General features: G+C 48.9%; 2 protein-coding genes across 4 annotated transcripts in view; one reads left to right on the top strand and one right to left on the bottom strand.

Annotated features, from left to right (window-relative positions):
- The window catches only part of LOC119096573 (serine/threonine-protein kinase mTOR), a gene marked incomplete at its 3' end in the record, with an annotated part of 35,680 nt that extends 32,937 nt beyond the window's left edge, over window positions 1–2,743 (bottom strand). Inside the window, exons 1-4 of the mRNA XM_037219477.1 lie at window positions 2,568–2,743; window positions 1,410–1,535; window positions 880–1,024; window positions 356–591 (exon numbers count right to left, since the gene is read on the bottom strand). Coding sequence (XP_037075372.1) covers window positions 356–591; window positions 880–1,024; window positions 1,410–1,496 — 468 coding nt within the window. The remainder of the gene's footprint in view (window positions 1–355; window positions 592–879; window positions 1,025–1,409; window positions 1,536–2,567) is intronic.
- Window positions 2,744–5,036: 2,293 nt separating this feature from the next.
- Window positions 5,037–16,568, top strand: LOC119097094 (gastrula zinc finger protein XlCGF17.1). 3 transcript variants are annotated; one of them, XM_037220139.1, is made up of 5 exons: window positions 5,037–5,250; window positions 5,855–5,979; window positions 6,903–7,036; window positions 11,482–11,583; window positions 14,432–16,568. In XM_037220139.1, the coding sequence occupies exons 2-5, from the start codon at window positions 5,879–5,881 to the stop codon at window positions 15,445–15,447; spliced, it is 1,353 nt and encodes a 450-aa protein (XP_037076034.1). In that variant the 5' UTR covers window positions 5,037–5,250; window positions 5,855–5,878; the 3' UTR covers window positions 15,448–16,568. The 3 variants fall into 3 exon arrangements, with proteins under 3 accessions (XP_037076034.1, XP_037076035.1, XP_037076033.1); XM_037220140.1 differs by having other exon boundaries at window positions 5,855–5,975; XM_037220138.1 differs by having other exon boundaries at window positions 5,037–5,218.
- Window positions 16,569–17,682: the final 1,114 nt, after the last annotated feature.

A 17,682-nucleotide genomic window follows, 5' to 3' on the forward strand; every position in this document is an offset into this window, starting at 1 on the left:
AGGGCGGGGCGTGACCCGCAGCCGGCCGGCAGGTCCATCAGAGTGGGGCGCGACCCGCAGCCAGCAGGCAGGTTCACCACAGACCAGGCAGGCTCAGAAGATATCAGAAGACACGGCGCAGGTAAGCGTATCATCCCACACGCACTTCAGGTCAAGACGAAGGTAAGAGACAGCGCAAACACCGACGCAAAGACCGACCACCGAAACACTCCGATGGGTCGCTCCACCTGCACAGCCTGACTCCAGCGGTGCGGGCAGTCTCCACCCGATCAGACGAGAGCGGCGACGCCGTCAAGCCTCCGCCCCCTGCGCCGAAACCCGCGCCGGCACGCTGAGCCCCCTGCAGGTCACTCACCGCCGACTGGCGCCGGTTCTCGTTGCGCTCGCCGCCCAGCCACTCGAGCGCGCGCTTGACCTCGAACTCGACGTACTCGGCCGAGTTCAGGCCGGAGCTCATGGCCAGTCGCGCCACCGCCTTGGCCGTTAGCTCGATGACGCCGATGTCGGCGCACGGCAGCAGGTTGCGCAGCAGGTTGGCGGAGCGCGAGATGCGCGTGGTGCTGTTGCCCACGTCCACGCTGATCAGGCTCACTGCCATGGGGGGGGGGGGGGGGGCAGTCAATTTGGTCGTTTGAGGACCAGGTGGCAGGCACTGGAGTGCTGTAATTGACAGAAATGTCAATGTTGTCATTGAATCAACCAACCAGTGCACTGGATCCAACCAAAGACACAGTGGGATGTGTGTGTGCATATTCGTAGAGTGTAAACAAAAGCATTCGCTAATGCCTTTGCTTAACATTTCAGGTTTAAATGATTTGTGTCTGCCCAGGTTTGTGGAGTGGTCTAGCCCCCCATCCTCGCCAAGTATGGCTATCTTACCGGTGGCCAGAATGGCGCCCTTTTTGTCGTTGCTGTCGGCGCTGGAGGCCAAGTTGAATATCTGGTGGTTGAACTCGTCCATGAAGGCCTGCAGCTCTCCCGGCGGCACCTCCAGCAGCTCGGTGCTGACATAGTGGTACAGCTCCTGCAGCACACACATGCCTGATGGTGACACAGCAGCTGGGTACCCTGAGGCACATGGTGACTGGTGAGGCCGGTTATACAGTACAGTGGCACTTTGGGACTAGGAAGTCATGACATATGCCCATAATGTCTGTTCACTTTGTGTTCGAGCATTTTCACCACATCTGATCCATCAGGCCTTTAGCAAAATGCTGGTAACATAAAAGTCAAATGTTGCTAAACTTTATCTTTACCAGCATCTCAGTAGGTTTCAGACTTTGCAACCATATCAATGTACCATGCATCTGAACAAAAACAAATGGAGAACTTTGACCAATAACTGACCTAAAAGAAAGGTGTACATGTACATGGACAGTCTTGGACCTTACAAAAGGGTGCATACTTACATGGACAGTCTTGGACTTCTCATCTTCTGATTTAGAACGGAGCCCACTTATGTATGTTTGGACAATAGATACTGGCTTAGAAGCCATGCTTGATAGTTGTTGTCTTCACAGAGCATGCATCATTAGCTGAAAGTGATAAGAGACATGTGGGTACTATGCTATTGTACTTGCAATCATACCATAACCAGTTGGGATGGAGCTGATGATATTTTGACACATGCTGAATACAAGAGGTCAAGAATACATAGAGGGCACATCTGCTGAGCTTGCATCTAATGATGGGCTCACTAGGTCTACAGACCCTGACTTCAAAGCTCTGGGGTTGTGGCTGATAACAGGAGCATATAGACTATGAATGACAATACCCCTGCAGCCAATGGTGGGTGGGGACACAGCTGACAGTGATACCAGGGCCATGGCCTGCTTCCATTCCTGGCAGCAGCTTGGCCTATTGAATTGGTTCAGCTCCCCTCTCTCCCAACCCACTAAGGTTATGTCAGTTGGCTCAGACATCTACCCTTAGTGATGTCCCAAGTTACTTAATTACCTCTTTCCAATATTATAATGTAGATAAAACATGGCTGCTTCAAAAAAAGGATTATAAAATATATGCTCTCTCTGCAATTTATATGTTGACACACTCATAGATTGCAAGTGTCCATCTGCACTGAATACATAGTATGAGCAAAAATCACAAAGTTTGAAAAGAGAGCAGATCAGTATCCGCTCCGGTGAAGTTTCTCACATGAAAAACCATTTAAAGGGGGTGCTCCGCATCCATATTCATATGGGGTTATGAGCCAAAATAGGCATATTAAAGATCACTTCATGCACTTGACAGCCATAACTTCCTTAAGGCCTAAGCCCTGCTATGTTCTGAGCCACATTCCTGTGAAGATGTGCAGACCACTTCAGAGAGACTACTGCAAGGCAGCTTAAGCATCCATTTTGACATAGCTATGCCACTTGGCTCCTGCTAAACCATTGGCCATGTGGCCATCAACATCCAGAAAAAATATCATTTAAGAGTTGTTGTTCATATCCCGCATTTGAGGGAACCATTTTCAGATATATTTGCTGTCAATCAGCACTCAACCAACATTGTGCAAGTTATGACAACAAAATCAAAAGGCAATATTGAGGAGCAATTTACTTAACTGATGGACTGTCTTCTAGAGCAGCCTTTCCACTTGACAGGATGCCAATGGTGTAAGTTAGTATATTTCATCACATTTGATGCTTCTTCAAAATGTTCACATATGGGTCACTCCCTTAAACCACATTTCAAAACTCAATGTAGGTTTACTTTTACCTGTTCATAAAGCATGGTATTCAGTCCATACAAAATCTAAGCCTGTGATACCATGAGCATCATTGTAACAACAAATAGCTTTAATGGGATGAAAACATTTGAAGGCAAAGCTTGTTAATGCAACAATCAGCTTGCAATTAGCTTCCAACAAGCAGTTCATTGACAAGCTCAATGGTCATGCACATGGCGGGCATAACAGGAACCAAAGGTGGTGACGTGCTCACAACATGAAAATTTCAGCACACGTAACAATTAACACTGGACTGCGACATAGCGTTACCGCTGTTGTCAGCTGAACTTCAAGGCCTTGAGGGCCTTCAGGGGAATGCCTATTAACGATCCGGACTACCTCCGTCCACACGCAGCTGAAAGCCACCAGTTTTGAAGGGTGTTAATTTACGCCGATGACGCCCCCTGACATAAACATTGGAAGTACTGGCGAGCTTAGCGTTAGGAACAACGCATGAGAACCGAACGTAGCGCGTTTGTTACAGTGTGAGAAGCTTATGCGTGCAAAAACGCCACTAGCAAAATGCGCTGCGCAGGTACCAAATTAGGCAAGCCTTCTTACAGAGCTTAGTCCTACCGGGCAGCTACTGCCGTCAACACAAAATTGGCACGTTCAATTGGCAACTGGTCAGGCCGCAAGCGCTTGTGGGCTTGCTTCACCTAGCGACTGAGCTTCCTTGTTTAAACTGTGCATGCATCATTTCGGGATTTATTCAACATTAGTCATGGGATTCACCGGCCAGCCCGACTTCCGGCTGCCGGGCGGGATGCCTGACGGGAACCGGGTGTGCTGTGCTTGAATCGCTTGCAACTTTCAAGGAGATCGATGGGTGATAGTCCATCCCTCCCTCGCCCTCTTTAAACGTGTTAGGGGGGTGGGAGGTGGCTGTTCTAAATGCTTGAAGAACCTAGGTTCTTCAACCAATGAATAAATGAATAAAATGATCTCATTTTATGCATTTCAACATGTCATTGTAAGCCCATGGGGATAGCATTATTTCGAATCCAAGATACACATTTCCATAGCGCTTGGCGGTTTGCGGCACTTCGGCATACTTCGAAGCTGGTGTGACATTACCTTGTTGGAACATCAGGAATACCCACCCACAGCTCATTTGTCACGTACGCCATTGTAACGCAGTTACGATCAGAGGTTGCGGTGCATGCGCTGTGCTATAAGTCGAATCTGCAAATGTTTTTTATCTTGCGGTGGCCTCACTGATACGGAGACTTCAATGCCACGCAATCGCTAGCCGCGGGGCGTAAAGCTGAGAGACAGACGGAACATCGCAAATCCTCTTAACAACTAATGCACGAGCTGTTTAGTGGGAGGTGCGTATGACCAGCGGGGCCTTTGCGTAGAATTTCATTAAAAATATGGTACAGTGCCTTGTAAACATATGCCACCAACCAATAGGTACGATGCAAGGCATGGGAAGTATAAACGTACACATGGTAATTATGTGGGATAAGACGGCCGGAATATCGGGCTCTCTTCGTATCGATAACGATGAAACTCCTTTTCGGCAGGTACATATGACCAGCGAGCCAATCGCGTAGAAGTTAAAGCCCAATGTGATGGTGCACTTTTCAAGAGCATATCCTGCCAACCGTTACAATGAAATCGGCATGGAAATAGAACACCCTCACGCGAGAACTGCTGCAGAGATGGGCGGTCGGGATATTGGACTGCCTTCGTACCGATCATGAACTGTTTGGGTGTACGTGCGCGTAACCAGGGGGCCAAATACACACCATGTTTGCTTGTTACAAATGCATGGCTTATTGCGCCTGGTGAAAGTTGAACATGCAATGACGTCGTAGAGCCTGTATTCAGAACGGGAATGATTGCAGAAGACGGGCGCGAAAGGTAAAGTTGGAGCATGGTTTGTTGCGCCTGAGGTTTGGTCGAAGAGCAGTGACGTCATATCATCAGCTGATGCTCTATGGCCTTAAATCGGCTCAAAAGAACCCATCAAAATGTATGACCCGTAACGTCACACGCTGCGGTGATCCGTCAAAGAATTGATGTTCGATCGACGCAAAACCGTTTTCAGTGACGTCACAATATCAGTGGATGCCTCACCGCCTTTCGTCAGCACGACAGTATACAAACCTTGCAGCCATGGTAGCTTGTGTTAGGGTGGGAGTTGCAGGCAATGGAGTAAGGGGGGGATGTGTTTATCCAGTCATTACTCAAAACGTGTGATGTGGTGGATATTACTTACAAGTATGGTGCAGCTTGTGCACATGACCCTGTCGCATACTCAAACCATCTTCTGATTACAGAAACAAACATCCAGCCAGCCGGGGCCCTGCACTGTGGGGAGCCCCCCTACAAAAGTGCTGAGGCATGGCTTGCCCCAACCACACTGACAAGCCTTGTCTTAAGAAAAATGCACAACCTGAAGCGCAGCATGCAGTCACCAGTTGTATCAAGAGCTGTTCAGTGGTACTTATGGCCGAGCCTGAAACCATGCAGCAAGAGGTGTGTTGCATGCTTTTTGTATTATATTTCAGGTAAAGTAGGGCGACAAGAGAAAGTATTTGGGCATGCTTCCTGCATAAAGTGTTGCATGTACTATTGGTGTGTGCCATGTACATGCAGATGTATGCTGGCATGAGGGCATGCTACAGATTGCTGGGCTGACTGTTATAGCATAAATGATGCACAAAGGACAGTGTGAGCTTTTTCACACTGTTGACAGTGGCATCAGCCCAGAAAGACAGAATCCATGCCTGCAAAATGAGGAATGCCTTATAGTGTTAAGCCAGTAAAGTTGGATGGTAGCCTATGAGATGGCTGTGGCCAGCTCCTGGCACACTTCACAATGGTGGTGAGAGTCAGTGGTGAGGATGAGTAGCTGCAGTTGTTATGTCTTCCCACATGTCTGACTGTCACTGTCACTGTCACTGCTGCTGTCACCAGGTCAACCTTTTATTATTACAATTTTCTGGTTGAGGAGGACTGTGAGTCTATTCAAGCTGTATGACAAACCCTCACATGTGTGTGTGTGTGCATGTGTGTGTGTGTAATTAAGGCATAATTTCCATATTGGCATGTGTGATCACTTGTTCTGTGTTCACTATCTCCTCTCATAAGTCCTCCCTCACTTTTTCACAGGAGACTGAGTCTGTGATCAGTGGCATGACCAGCCACTGGAAGAACTGTGATGCTGTGGCTGCCCCTGATCACATACCTTCATCATCACATGATGCTCCAGGGCTCAGCAATCTGCATATATGTGGGTGAGAAAAGCTTGATCAAATTTGCCTTCTTAGGCTGGTGGCATGGTTAATGGCTTTTATTAGAAATAATTGTGGGTTGTAGGCAGAAACCCTTGTCTTTTAGATGATGCATGTCCTTGCTCAGACGGTTTGAGCTATGTTATTACCTAGTAAGTGAGCAATGTGGAATACACCTCAACATTGCTAGTGCATGCACAACATATAATACATGGTTACATTTGCATCTCATTAGACCATACTAATGCATTGCTTAGCTTTGATGAGCTCATGATCATTATTGGTATGCTGATGATAACACAGGACTCTCTAAGTGCTGCAAGTGTTTCAGTTTACAATTACCATTTGGATGACTGCCTATGCTTCTGTACTAAAGAGTTAGAGGGATTATAGTGGTAGTCTCTGGGCTTTGCATGTGACAAATTGCAGTGTTTTTTATTGGCCTCTTAATCACATGTTGTCAGCCCTGATCTGCTGACACAGTGATGGAAGTGTCATCCACTCTTGCATGCAGTTGATGGCCTTTCCCACTCAATCTGCCCCCTGCTCTGTGCACTGCTTCGGTGACAAGCCTGGAGCCGACCTGGCGACCACGTGACCTACCACGTCCTCGCGGTAGAGTCTCCCCGCCTCGCGACGGCGGGTCTGGCTCGAACCCGGGAGATCTGCCGCGCCGCGTCAGTGCGGAACCGGGGACCGCCTGGCGCGGGACCGGAACCGGGACCAGGACCGGGACCGGGACCGGGACCGGGACCGGGACGCGGGACCGGGCCGACCACGACAATCGGGGCTGCCGTCACCGCAAATCGCTGGGCGCTGTTAGCTGTTGGAAGCCCATGCTCAGCCTCGGAGTGATGTGTTTGCCAGGTGTGGTGCCACCTCAGCCGTCCAAACAACATCTATGTGTATGTGTATGTGTGTTGCAGACGGTATGAGCCGGTGACCAGGAGCTCCAGGTCAGTGCCGTCCGACGGAGAAGATGGCGCTGAGGATTGGGGGCGTACTGTGCTGATGACGTCAGAACAGCCGGACTCCCGAGTCAGCAGTCCTTCAGGTGCAGGTGAGCACAGTGTCACAGCATCGGACGGCCGCGTGGTGCCGCCCCGCAATGCCGCCCTTCAGGTGCAGGTGAGCGCGGTGTGACATCAGACGGCCGCGCGGTGCCGCCCTTCACATGCAGGTGAGTGCGGTGTCACAACATCAGACGGCCGCGCGGTGCCGCCCATCAGGTGCAGGTGAGCGCGGTGTTACAGCATTGGACGGCCGCGTGGTGCCGCCCAGCAGTGCCGCCCTTCAGGTGCAGGTGAGCGCAGTGTCACAACATCAGACGGCCGCGCGGTGACGCCCTTCAGGTGCAGATGAGTGCGGTGTCACAACATCAGACGGCCGCGCGGTGACGCCCTTCAGATGCAGATGAGTGCGGTGTCACAACATCAGACGGCCGCGCGGTGACACCCTTCAGGTGCAGATGAGTGCGGCGTCGCAACACCGGACGGCCGCGCGGTGACGCCCATCAGGTGCAGGTGAGCGCGGTGTGACAGCATAGGACGGCCGCGCGGTGACGCCCATCAGGTGCAGGTGAGCGCGGTGTGACAGCATTGGACGGACGCACGGTGCCGCCCATCAGGTGCAGATGAGTGCGGTGTCACAACATCAGACGGCCGCGCGGTGACGCCCATCAGGTGCAGGTGAGCGCGGTGTGACAGCATAGGACGGACGCACGGTGCCGCCCCGCAGTGCCGCCCTTCAGGTGCAGGTGAGTTGATGTGTTGCTAGCCTTGCGGTGCGATCGCGGGTGTCGAGTTTGCCCCCAAGCCAAGGTGATGGCATTGGACTGCCACCGGTTGTTATTCCGGCTGGGGTCGAATAGACAGGAGAGGTGTGGTAGAGAAAGATGAGGAAAGGAGGATGGAGTGGATGAGACGAGACGAGACGAGACGAGACAAGAGGACAGCAGAACACAGCACTGCACAGAACTACTTGGTTTGATGAATACACGTGTGAATTACGTAAGCTGTGAAGTGCATTTACGGGGGAACATTATTCACATAGATAAGACAGTAGTAATGGCCCTATTCCTCAGAGAAAAGCCAGGTGACTGGAGATACAGATGCGTCGATATTTTTCGGGGGATTAAACCAGGAGCGGTAAGCCATTGCTGTGATATCGTGCATATCCAACTAAGTATTTGAATGTGTGAAAATACGCGTACATGCAAAGGAATTCAAGTAAACGAGCATCACGCATCACGCGGATGCGTGGGGTAACTAACGGCGTTTGATATACCCAGCACTTAGTACTATACTGAGTGTACCTACTTCACTGTTTTTTTAACGTGCCCAATCCGCCATCCTTCAGTTTCTGCAGGCTGATTTCTACATCAGTACTGGAAGGTTCCGGAAAATTCTTGCCGATGTCTGGAAATCTAAACACCACATTCGGGGTGCGACCTCGGTGAGGCTGATCTTCGTTGCGATCTTTGGTGTCTGTCCCACGGAGACCGCAAGGTGCGTTCGCGGGTTCGGATGGTACTGCTGCGCCGCCTATTGAAGCTGGCCGGTCTTCGTCTGGTGGAATCACAGTAGTGGTGTTGCTGCCGTCACGCAATTTTGAGATGTACTCTTTCCGCCGTTTGCCGTCTGCAGAATGCTCAAATTGTGTTTCTTCTTGAACTAAAATGTCTTTAGATGCTGACTGCGCTTACGCAAAGTTCTGACCTTTCGCTAGAAGATTAATTCCTGCGGCATTAAATTCTACAGACTATAAACCATTCACTCTGTTTTTACTTGTTGGACTATCATTCGGTTTTTCGTAGCAGTCATTCACCTGACGCTTAGCTTGAAGTTGTGTGAGCGTGTTAATCAGTCTTGGTCTATTTTCGCGAATAGTGATTTCAAAAATTCGTTCACACGTCGCACATGCGTATCTTTTGTTCCTTAGGAAAGATGGGATTGATCCAAATAAGGGTGAACATTGTGTTTCTAAAAAAGCATTTGAAGACCTTTTTCGAAAAGTTTCTATGATTGCCTCGCGCACTAAAGCCTTAGCAATGTCAGCAGGACGAGTTAAAGCCCTAGTCTCGGAGAAAATATGGGTCACAGGCTTCAGTGCGTCTTTGATGTACCGCGGGACCTAGCTTTTCCTACGGCAGGCAATTAAGAATTCTATGCGTAATTGAATTTTAGTTAGTTTTTTTGGATTGTGGAGAGCTTCAGCCAGCATTTTCTGGCGGCCGCTATTGGGTCCAAGTTTACGAAAGTTGTTAAGCGCGTGTGTGAGAAATATTAATCGCATAGGTAAGAGAGTAGTCATAGCTTTATTCCACGGAGAAAAAAAAGACAGGAGAATGGGGATATAGATGCGTTGATATTTCGGCAACATGCCTTCATCCGTTATATCATCTGTCATATCTGCGTGCGGTGGCTTTACGGAAGAAAACTCCGTGTCTTTTAGAGAAAATAATCGACTCTTGGGGTTTGTTCCTACTCATCTGTGGGGCACCAGAAACTTTTAAAAAGGCTTTTAATCGTTGGGAGGCGCCAGGATTAGCGGAGGGCAGCATTTTCTTCAGTGTAGATGTCAATTTATATGGCAATATACCAGTCAAAAGTGTTAGTGCTGCCGTGAAAACTAAGGTAGACAAACATTTTCTTGAAATTGATCGTTTCGGTCCGTCGCAATCTGCGGTCTTTCAGAACAATGTGTCAAGGATAAGTTTTTTTTTCGATCGGAGATGACTTTTACCGACAGAAATTGAGTATAGGAATATGGAACCCTTGCGCTCCTCCTTCGGCGATACTGTTTTTAGACCAATTCGAAACAAAGGCCCTGGCCGCCAGCCCATTAAAACAAACTTTCTCAGCTAGATATATCAATGATTATGCTGGGGTGTGGACGCACAAACGGCATGCCCTTGAAGAATTTGTAGAATTCATGAACAAACAGCATCCAAATTAAGCCTTTACGATGGAGCGTCAGGGGGCGAAAAGGGGTCCCATATTTGGATACGCTAGTGACGGTGGAAAAGAGGAACAGCCGCACAACGTTAGAGACGGACCTCTTTATCAAGCCCACCAGCTGTGGTATAATTCTGCACTGCGAATCTGCGCATCCAACTTCCACCAATCGCAGAATGATTTGTAAGATATTCCACAGGGCTCTAAACAGGTCATCATATAGTGAGGAAAGAAAGAACATAAACAAAAAATGACGTTTGCTGTTGGGCCATGTTTAGTCACCGCGATTTTTTGCAGAATGTTGGAGGAAGCAAAAAAGAAATAGCGCGTGGGGGATGGGGGTAGGAGTCGGAACACGTCCTATCGGACGACGGATTCTTAACGCTGCCTAGCATAGATGAGCACTTGCTTCGTAAAATCAAATACATCGTTAAGAAATCAAAACTGCGCGTACGCATAGCTTGGAAGAACGACAATAAGCTAGAAAAGTCGCTGGTGAAATCCTGTATCTCGGAGCCTACGTGCCCAGTTGGCAATAGATGTCATTTATGTCAGCAGCTGAGTGCGTTGTAAAGGCCCAATTACACACAGATGTCATTTATGCAAGTCTGGGCTTCAAGGGGTTTGCACGCAAAAAGCGTGGTTTACGAAATTAAGTGTTAACTGTGTTAAAAACATGGGAGGACAGAGTCTATGTCGGTTAGTCATGCGCCCTATTCGTTTGTGATCTAATAAACACCTGCGAGATGCTAGAAACAAAACAATGAATACCCATTTCTTTGACCATTTTCTCGCTAAACACGCCTGGGCTGAAATGCGGGAATGTATGGACCCGATGCTCCTTTTAGAGCTGAAAGTCATCTGCAGAGCACGAGACTACCCAGACGGAAAAAAGTTAATCTGTTATTACAAAAAGTTGACAACCAAACCTAAACGTACAGGGCTCATCGTTGCTGATTATGCGAACGTGATACGTACCTTTATGTGTGATGTGTGCTAGCTTAAAATCGTTCACATGTGTAAGTGATGCCTGACGCGTGATCCGCGATGCCCGTTCAATTGAAATCGCTTGCATGCACAATTGACGCGGGATGTGTGATGCCTGTTTAATTCAATTCGCTTGCATGTTTGAATGAAGCGTGATGCGCGATGCCTGTTTACTTGAATTCATTTGCACGCACACGCATTTTCGCGTATTCTAATTCTTAGATATGCACTGTATCGCAGTAGTGGCTGGCAGTTGCCACTTGTTTAATCTTCTGAATGTTGGTGTCCTGTAAAACCGTGGCTAATTGTTTAAAAAAAAACTGAAAAATCGATTAGTGTCTTTGACAGGCAATTTTCAAGTTACTTCTACTATTCGCTTTGACGAAGGCATGTCGCCAAAATATTACCGCACCTCTATCTCCAGTCTCCTGGTTTTTCTTCGAGGAGTAAGGCTATGATGACTACTGTCTTATCTATGTAAATACACATGCGGATGTGAATGTGAAAAAATCATGTAAATACAATACAGACTGAGCGTGTTCAGCCATGCGATGTTTTACAGGCGCCGTCTCAGACGGTGACGTCCCGCCTGATCCGTTGGCGTTGTCGGCTGCAGATGAAGAGCTGCTGAAACACGACACTGGCTTGTCACCTGGCACAACGGGTGCGTACTTCACTAGGCTTGTGCCAGCGGGTGTTGCGTTGTATCGTCGGAATGCTTGATTCATAATGGAGAGGACATGGGCTCGTAACTCGTGGCCACCCGAGTTACAAGACAAAAAAATAATGGAAACAAGTCAAATGAGAACAGTTGAAGGACAAAAAGTCGTGATGGAAAACGTTGACCGAAGACATGTGCCTGATTCCTAGTCCCGATCCGCGGTTCCCTCTGGTTCCTTTGTCAAAACAAAACTGGATCCTGGTTCCCACTGGTTCCTTCGCCAAAAACAAAACTGGTACATGCTTCACATCGGTTTTTTAGTCAAATCATAACTGGTTCCTGGTTCCCACTGGTTCTTTCGGCAAACCAAAATCCTGGGTCTTGGTTTACACTGTTTTGGACAAAATACAAGCCTGGATCCTGGCTTCTTCGACAAAGCCAAACACGGGATCCTGGCTCACTCTATTTCCTGTGACAAGACTCAGTCCTGGATTATGCTTCTCAATAGTTCTTCTGACAAAGTGAACCCTGGGCGCAAAATGACCCTAGAAGTCGACGCGCCCTAAAACCCCAATCATTATCAAAGCGAACCCTAGACCATGTTTCGGGCTGGTTCTTTCGACAAAACAAAACATTGGATCCTGGTTCTTACTATTTGTATGCAGCCAATGGTCTTGGTTCCTTGTTACCATTAGTTCTCTCGCTAACATTGAATGCAAAGACGTTAATTTTTGTCGTTCATCTTTTTGTGGCTCAACTTTTTGTCGTTCGACTTTTTCCGATTCGACTTGTATTCTTAGCGACCGTTGTGCTTCAATTTTCCTCATTCCACTCGTATCCTAGTCGACTTTCATCTCCGTGGTCTTTTTTCGTTTGACTTGCGTTCCAATTTTTCCCATTGGACTTTTTGTCCGTCTTATCCCAGTCGGCCGTCATCTCCGTCGTCTTCTTGTTTGACTTTTGCGCTCCACTTTTTCCATGAGACTTTTTGTTCGGACACCGGCCTGTTGTGCTTCCAGGACAACCGACGCAGACTATCGCGATTTGGATGAGCTTGCCTGTTACAACTTTCCTGCGTCATTAGATTACCGAACTAGGTTCTCAAGAAGCATGTTCTTATTCTCTTGCGCAAAATCCATCAGATTTTTTGTCTTTCATTGCGTTGTGAGCAAATATTTGTCGGGCTAAATCTCCGTTAACATGACATTTCGTGCCTGCAAAGTTATCTGATGGAAAACCCTGAAATTGTATAAATCGCATATTAACTCCTCACACGCAGAATTTTTAACATCGTGTTTGTACGCGCGATTCTCCGCGTCCCTTTCCTTGCGTGCCCATTCGTTTGCTGTCATGTCTTTTGTTGGCACCCGCAATTCTTTGCACAGCATTGCTTTGCACGTTGAGATATTTGTGTCGCATGTTTTTACCGCGTCTTCTATTTTCGTGAAGTTTATGCAAGCCTGCCGCTCTCTGTCGGGAGGGGTCCAAATATCTTTAACGTGGTGACGATGTCATTTGATGACTTGCAGCAGGTTCTGTTCGTACATTCCACACGTCACCAGTACGTCGTTGCTCAAGGATACGAGTCCCACCTCGCCCGAGAAAGTCGCTAACCTTCGCGATCCTGCGTGGAGTTCCTCGGCGATCTTGAAGCGAAGTGTTTTCTCCCATTCACCGCAACCGGCGGCAGTGAGGTTCTTGTTAATTCCGGACGCCGCCGGGATTCCTTCAGACCTTGTCATGTTGAGGTCTGCGATGGTCCTGCTGGCGAGGATATCCTTTGCCGAGGGATCCACCTGCGCATGCTGGGGCGTACTCTCCAATCCCTGTGGCCAGAGTGTGGCGAACATTATCCCATCGCATGGAATACTGTCTAAAAACGAGATACCAGCCAGTTTCCGATGAAGCACCAGGGATTGTCGACCGACTTCTTTGATTCCTGTATGTTCAGCCTGTATCGTAGAGCTCTTCCTCCGTCGGTCCCCGATGGATTTATAGATAACCACTCACACCTTCGGAGAGGGAAAGTAATTACGCATCTATGTCAAAATGTCATCCGATGCGAACATTTCACCTTTCCGGAAAAGGTAGTGTGGCAACGTTTCACAATAACACAAATGTATCGCTCGGAAGTATGCTCTGGCTGAAAGTATTCCCAAATGTTTTATACAAGGGGGTGAACGTAGAGTTGCGTCATCATAACGTACTTAATTTTTTGTCGACGGTTCTCTGCCGCAAATACATGAAAACGAGGTCCGTTTTTGTGGCGTTGATGCGTAACATAGTATGCACATGGCTTGAGTTTTGCTCAGCTTGGTTGGTTGGGGTAACAGCAGTGAACAAGCTGTATGTCGTGTGTTATTTTGCCCTCTTATAATACTGCATTGGTTTTGCACGAAACTCATCGCCATCGAATCATCACTAAAAGTCACTAATACCGTCACCACGAAGCATATTTTGCTCTAGCTGTATCGGCTTTGCGGTTTTCATTACTATTTGTGGATGAGGTAGCTGCTCGTTTCCCCAAATCAGCAGAGTTTGTACTTTTTATGTAATACTATGTCGCGTGAATCGATGCAAAGAAATGAGATACGTTGGCTCTTGCAAGCATGCCTCCCACGGAAATGTGTACAGAAGAAATGAACTGCGACCTGGTCGGAAAACTGATACTTATTTTCAAATAGTGTTTGGAGCACTCCTAAAGTTAACCTGCCCCGCTGGTTAACTGTTGGTTAACCTGTTAACCAACAGTTCACTGTTTCCAAAGTGAAAAGAGTACTTGCTCATTAAGTTCTGTGGTCAGGCTCGTGCAAGTCTTGAATGTTGATCTAACTAAAGCTGCTCTTTCCAGGTTCTTCATTGCTTTGCTGTGGATACTGCGGCTTCCATCCTTCAAATCAAGACAGTCTCATGGAGCACCTGAGATGTCAGCATCAAGAGGAGTCGTCTGGCTGGGCCTTCCACAGTCAGAGCCAGTGTGACAGCGAGGGCTGTATGCGCCAATGCTGCGGAGGGGCGCCCAGCGAAATGAAGTGTTTAACACGCTCCGTTCTACCTCACCATGATGCGAAGCTGTGCAGATGTGACGCGTGCGGGAAATCGTTCGCCCAGCGGGACGTCTTAGCCTCGCATGTTCAAACCCACGCCGCCGAGAAATCGTTCACGTGCGAGGTCTGTAGAGAGTCGTTCAGCGAAGGGGACCAGCTCACGTACCACCTTAAAGGCCACACGGAGAACAAGATGAAAACTTGCGAGGTATGTGGAAAATCATTCAAGTTCCAAAGCAGCCTTATGCGTCATCTCCTGAGTCACACAGGTGAAAAGCCGTTCACCTGTGAATTCTGCGGAAAATCATTCGGTCATAAGAGCAACTTTAAGTTGCATCTTCGGACCCACACCGGCGAGAAGCCGTTCAGTTGTGAAGTCTGTGGAAAGTCGTTCTATCAAAGGTTCGACCTTAATAATCACCTCCGGACTCACACAGGTGAGAGGCCGTTCGTTTGTGGAGTCTGTGGGAAGTCGTTCAGTCTCAGGAAGATCCTAACGTTCCACCGTCAGACCCACACAGGGGGGAGGCCGTTCAGTTGCGAGGTCTGTGGCCAGTTGTTCGCGCAACGTAGCCACCTCACGAATCATCTTCGGGCCCACACCGGTGAGAAGCCGTTCAGTTGTGAGCTCTGTGGGAAGTCGTTCGCGCAACGTGTCAACCTTACGAAACACCTTCGGACCCACACCGATGAGAAACCATTCAGTTGTGAGCTCTGTGGGAAGTCGTTCAGGCGACGTAGCCGCTGTAGGGATCACCTTCGGACCCACACCGTTGAAAAATCGTTCAGCTCGGAGTTCTGTGTGGACTTGCTCAGGTAACTTCACACCTTTGCGAAGCGCCTTCGAACTCGCAGAGGCAAAATGCTGACCTGGTGTAACGTCTGCGGGAAGTCGTTCCTTGTGAAGTCTCGCCTTACGTATCACTTTCGGATTCACGCATGTGAGAAGGCGCCCGGTCGTGGAGTCTGTGAAAGGACATTGGGTCGCAGTGGCTCTTAAACTGCATCTTCTGACCCACGCCGGTGAGACACCGTTCGGTTGTGAACTCTGTGGAAAGTCGTCCAGACGACCGGCTACCCTGCGGGTCACCTTTTGGCCAACACCGATGAGAAACCGTTCATTCGTGAGCTTTGTGGGGACTTGTTCAGGGGACTTTTTACCCTTACGAAGCACCTTCGAACCCACAAAGGTAAAAAAACCGCTGAGTTCGGAGTCTCGTCGCCGGTTGTTCAGCGACAGGAGCAGCCATACTGACACCTGTGGGGAGTCATTCATTCAGACGAGCCATTATGCTCAGCACCTTCAGGCTCCGAGAGGTGAAAAGCCGTTCAGTTGTGAAGTCCGGGAAGTTGTTCCGTGTGAAGTCCCACCTCATTTATCACCCCCGGATACGCACAAGTGAGGATCCGTTGAGGTGTGAGCTCTGGGAAGTCGTTCGGGCACAGAAGCAACCCTACTATGCAATTGCAGATCCAGGACAATAGAAAAGCTGTGTATTTGAAAAGTCTGTGGATTGTTGTATTGTTACCGCAGCACTCGTACCTATCGCGTTCGAACCCGCACCTGTGAGAAACCTTTCAGCTGCGGTGTGTGCGGACAGCGTTTTGTTGAGAGTAGTGTGTATGTTAACGTTTGCGACCACTACTTTCAAAACTTGTGCTGTGTAAATCGTCGTAATGCATACCTGGGCACGAACCAGGTTAATTGTGGAACGTGCGGCAAGTCTTTCAACCTCAGACGTGTACATGGACGTTGTATTTGACCCCGCCCCAGGCGGTGACATTGGATTGTACCGCAAGGCATTTTGTGAACCGTGCTCTTCGCCTTTTGTATTGAATGTTGGCTGCCAGCCGGAAATAAACCTGTGCAGGGTTCCGCTCGACCAACACCGGTTTCCACTCCGTCCCACAGCGTAGTAGTATTTCCGACATGGACTCCAGCTACCAGACCAGTGTTGAGGCCGCGCATATCCCGATGAAGTCGGCCCAGTCGCGCGCTTGATGGTGGTGACGGTACCGGTAGGAAGCACACCGCTTACTGTGCGTCAGAAATACGCATCAACCGTGCATTCTGACCTGCGATCGTGATCACGATTGGTGGTGGCCGACTGAGTCAGGTTCCGCCGGCCCGTTTTGAACCGCTGGAAACTGGCTGACAAAGACTTCTTGTGACAAGTGAAGTGCGCGCTTAGATCAGCCACCGTGCGTCTCTTGGGCCGCTAAACGGAGCTGAGCAAGATATGTCGTTTACGATTAATCTCAGCAAGCTTGCAAAGCGGCCCGGGCTTGCTTTCGGGATAGGGGGCTGCAGCTGCTTTGGTGCGCGTCGTGCTGATCCCGCTCCGAGCGAGCAGTGCAACGCCCACATGCCCTCGGCCATTCGGCCGGTCGGTAGCTGAACCCGTGGAGAAGTGGCTTACTGTGTTGTGTTGCAAACATGTTTAGCCACCATAAACATTCACCAGGCTGTATGCATTGATCAATGCAAAATACATCGACGTGTATCAACGCTATCAGTTGAGTTAATCGTATTCACGAATCATTCCAACAAGTGGTTTATTGTCTGATTTGGTACAATGACAACAGAAACATAGATTTAATGTAGTAACATGACACCAACGGAACCACATTCGCACGTTATCAACTATCCACCCGTTCTCACGACTCAGTCAAAAACAAAATAATTAACAAGATCTAAATCGTTGGCGTCAATCGCCGCTGTACCCCGGCTGCATCGTGGGCACAGCTGCAGTCTGTGTCGGAGGGGGCCTGGGTGCGTGCCTTTTTGCATTTGTCTCTGCAACGTTGATAATCTCATGCGCGATTCTGGTTCACATGTATCGTGCATTACCCACGATGCTGAGAGCGTTCGCATTGTGTTCTGGTCGCCTGGTATCGGTGCATTTCGTCTTTCGCACTTTGGTAATAAACATGGAACCGTGTCAGCGGGAGTATTTTACGGATTGAGTTAATGCGGAGGTCACCGATGAACCCGACGCGAGCCGGCCGCTGCCGCTGCGCGTGCAGCCGCCTCAGACAGGCGGCGGCCCGACTC

Source organism: Pollicipes pollicipes, unplaced genomic scaffold, assembly GCF_011947565.3.
Source record: "Pollicipes pollicipes isolate AB1234 unplaced genomic scaffold, Ppol_2.1 Scaffold_4295;HRSCAF=5057_pilon_pilon_pilon, whole genome shotgun sequence".
In the NCBI taxonomy this organism is placed as follows: Eukaryota; Metazoa; Arthropoda; class Thecostraca; order Pollicipedomorpha; family Pollicipedidae; genus Pollicipes; species Pollicipes pollicipes.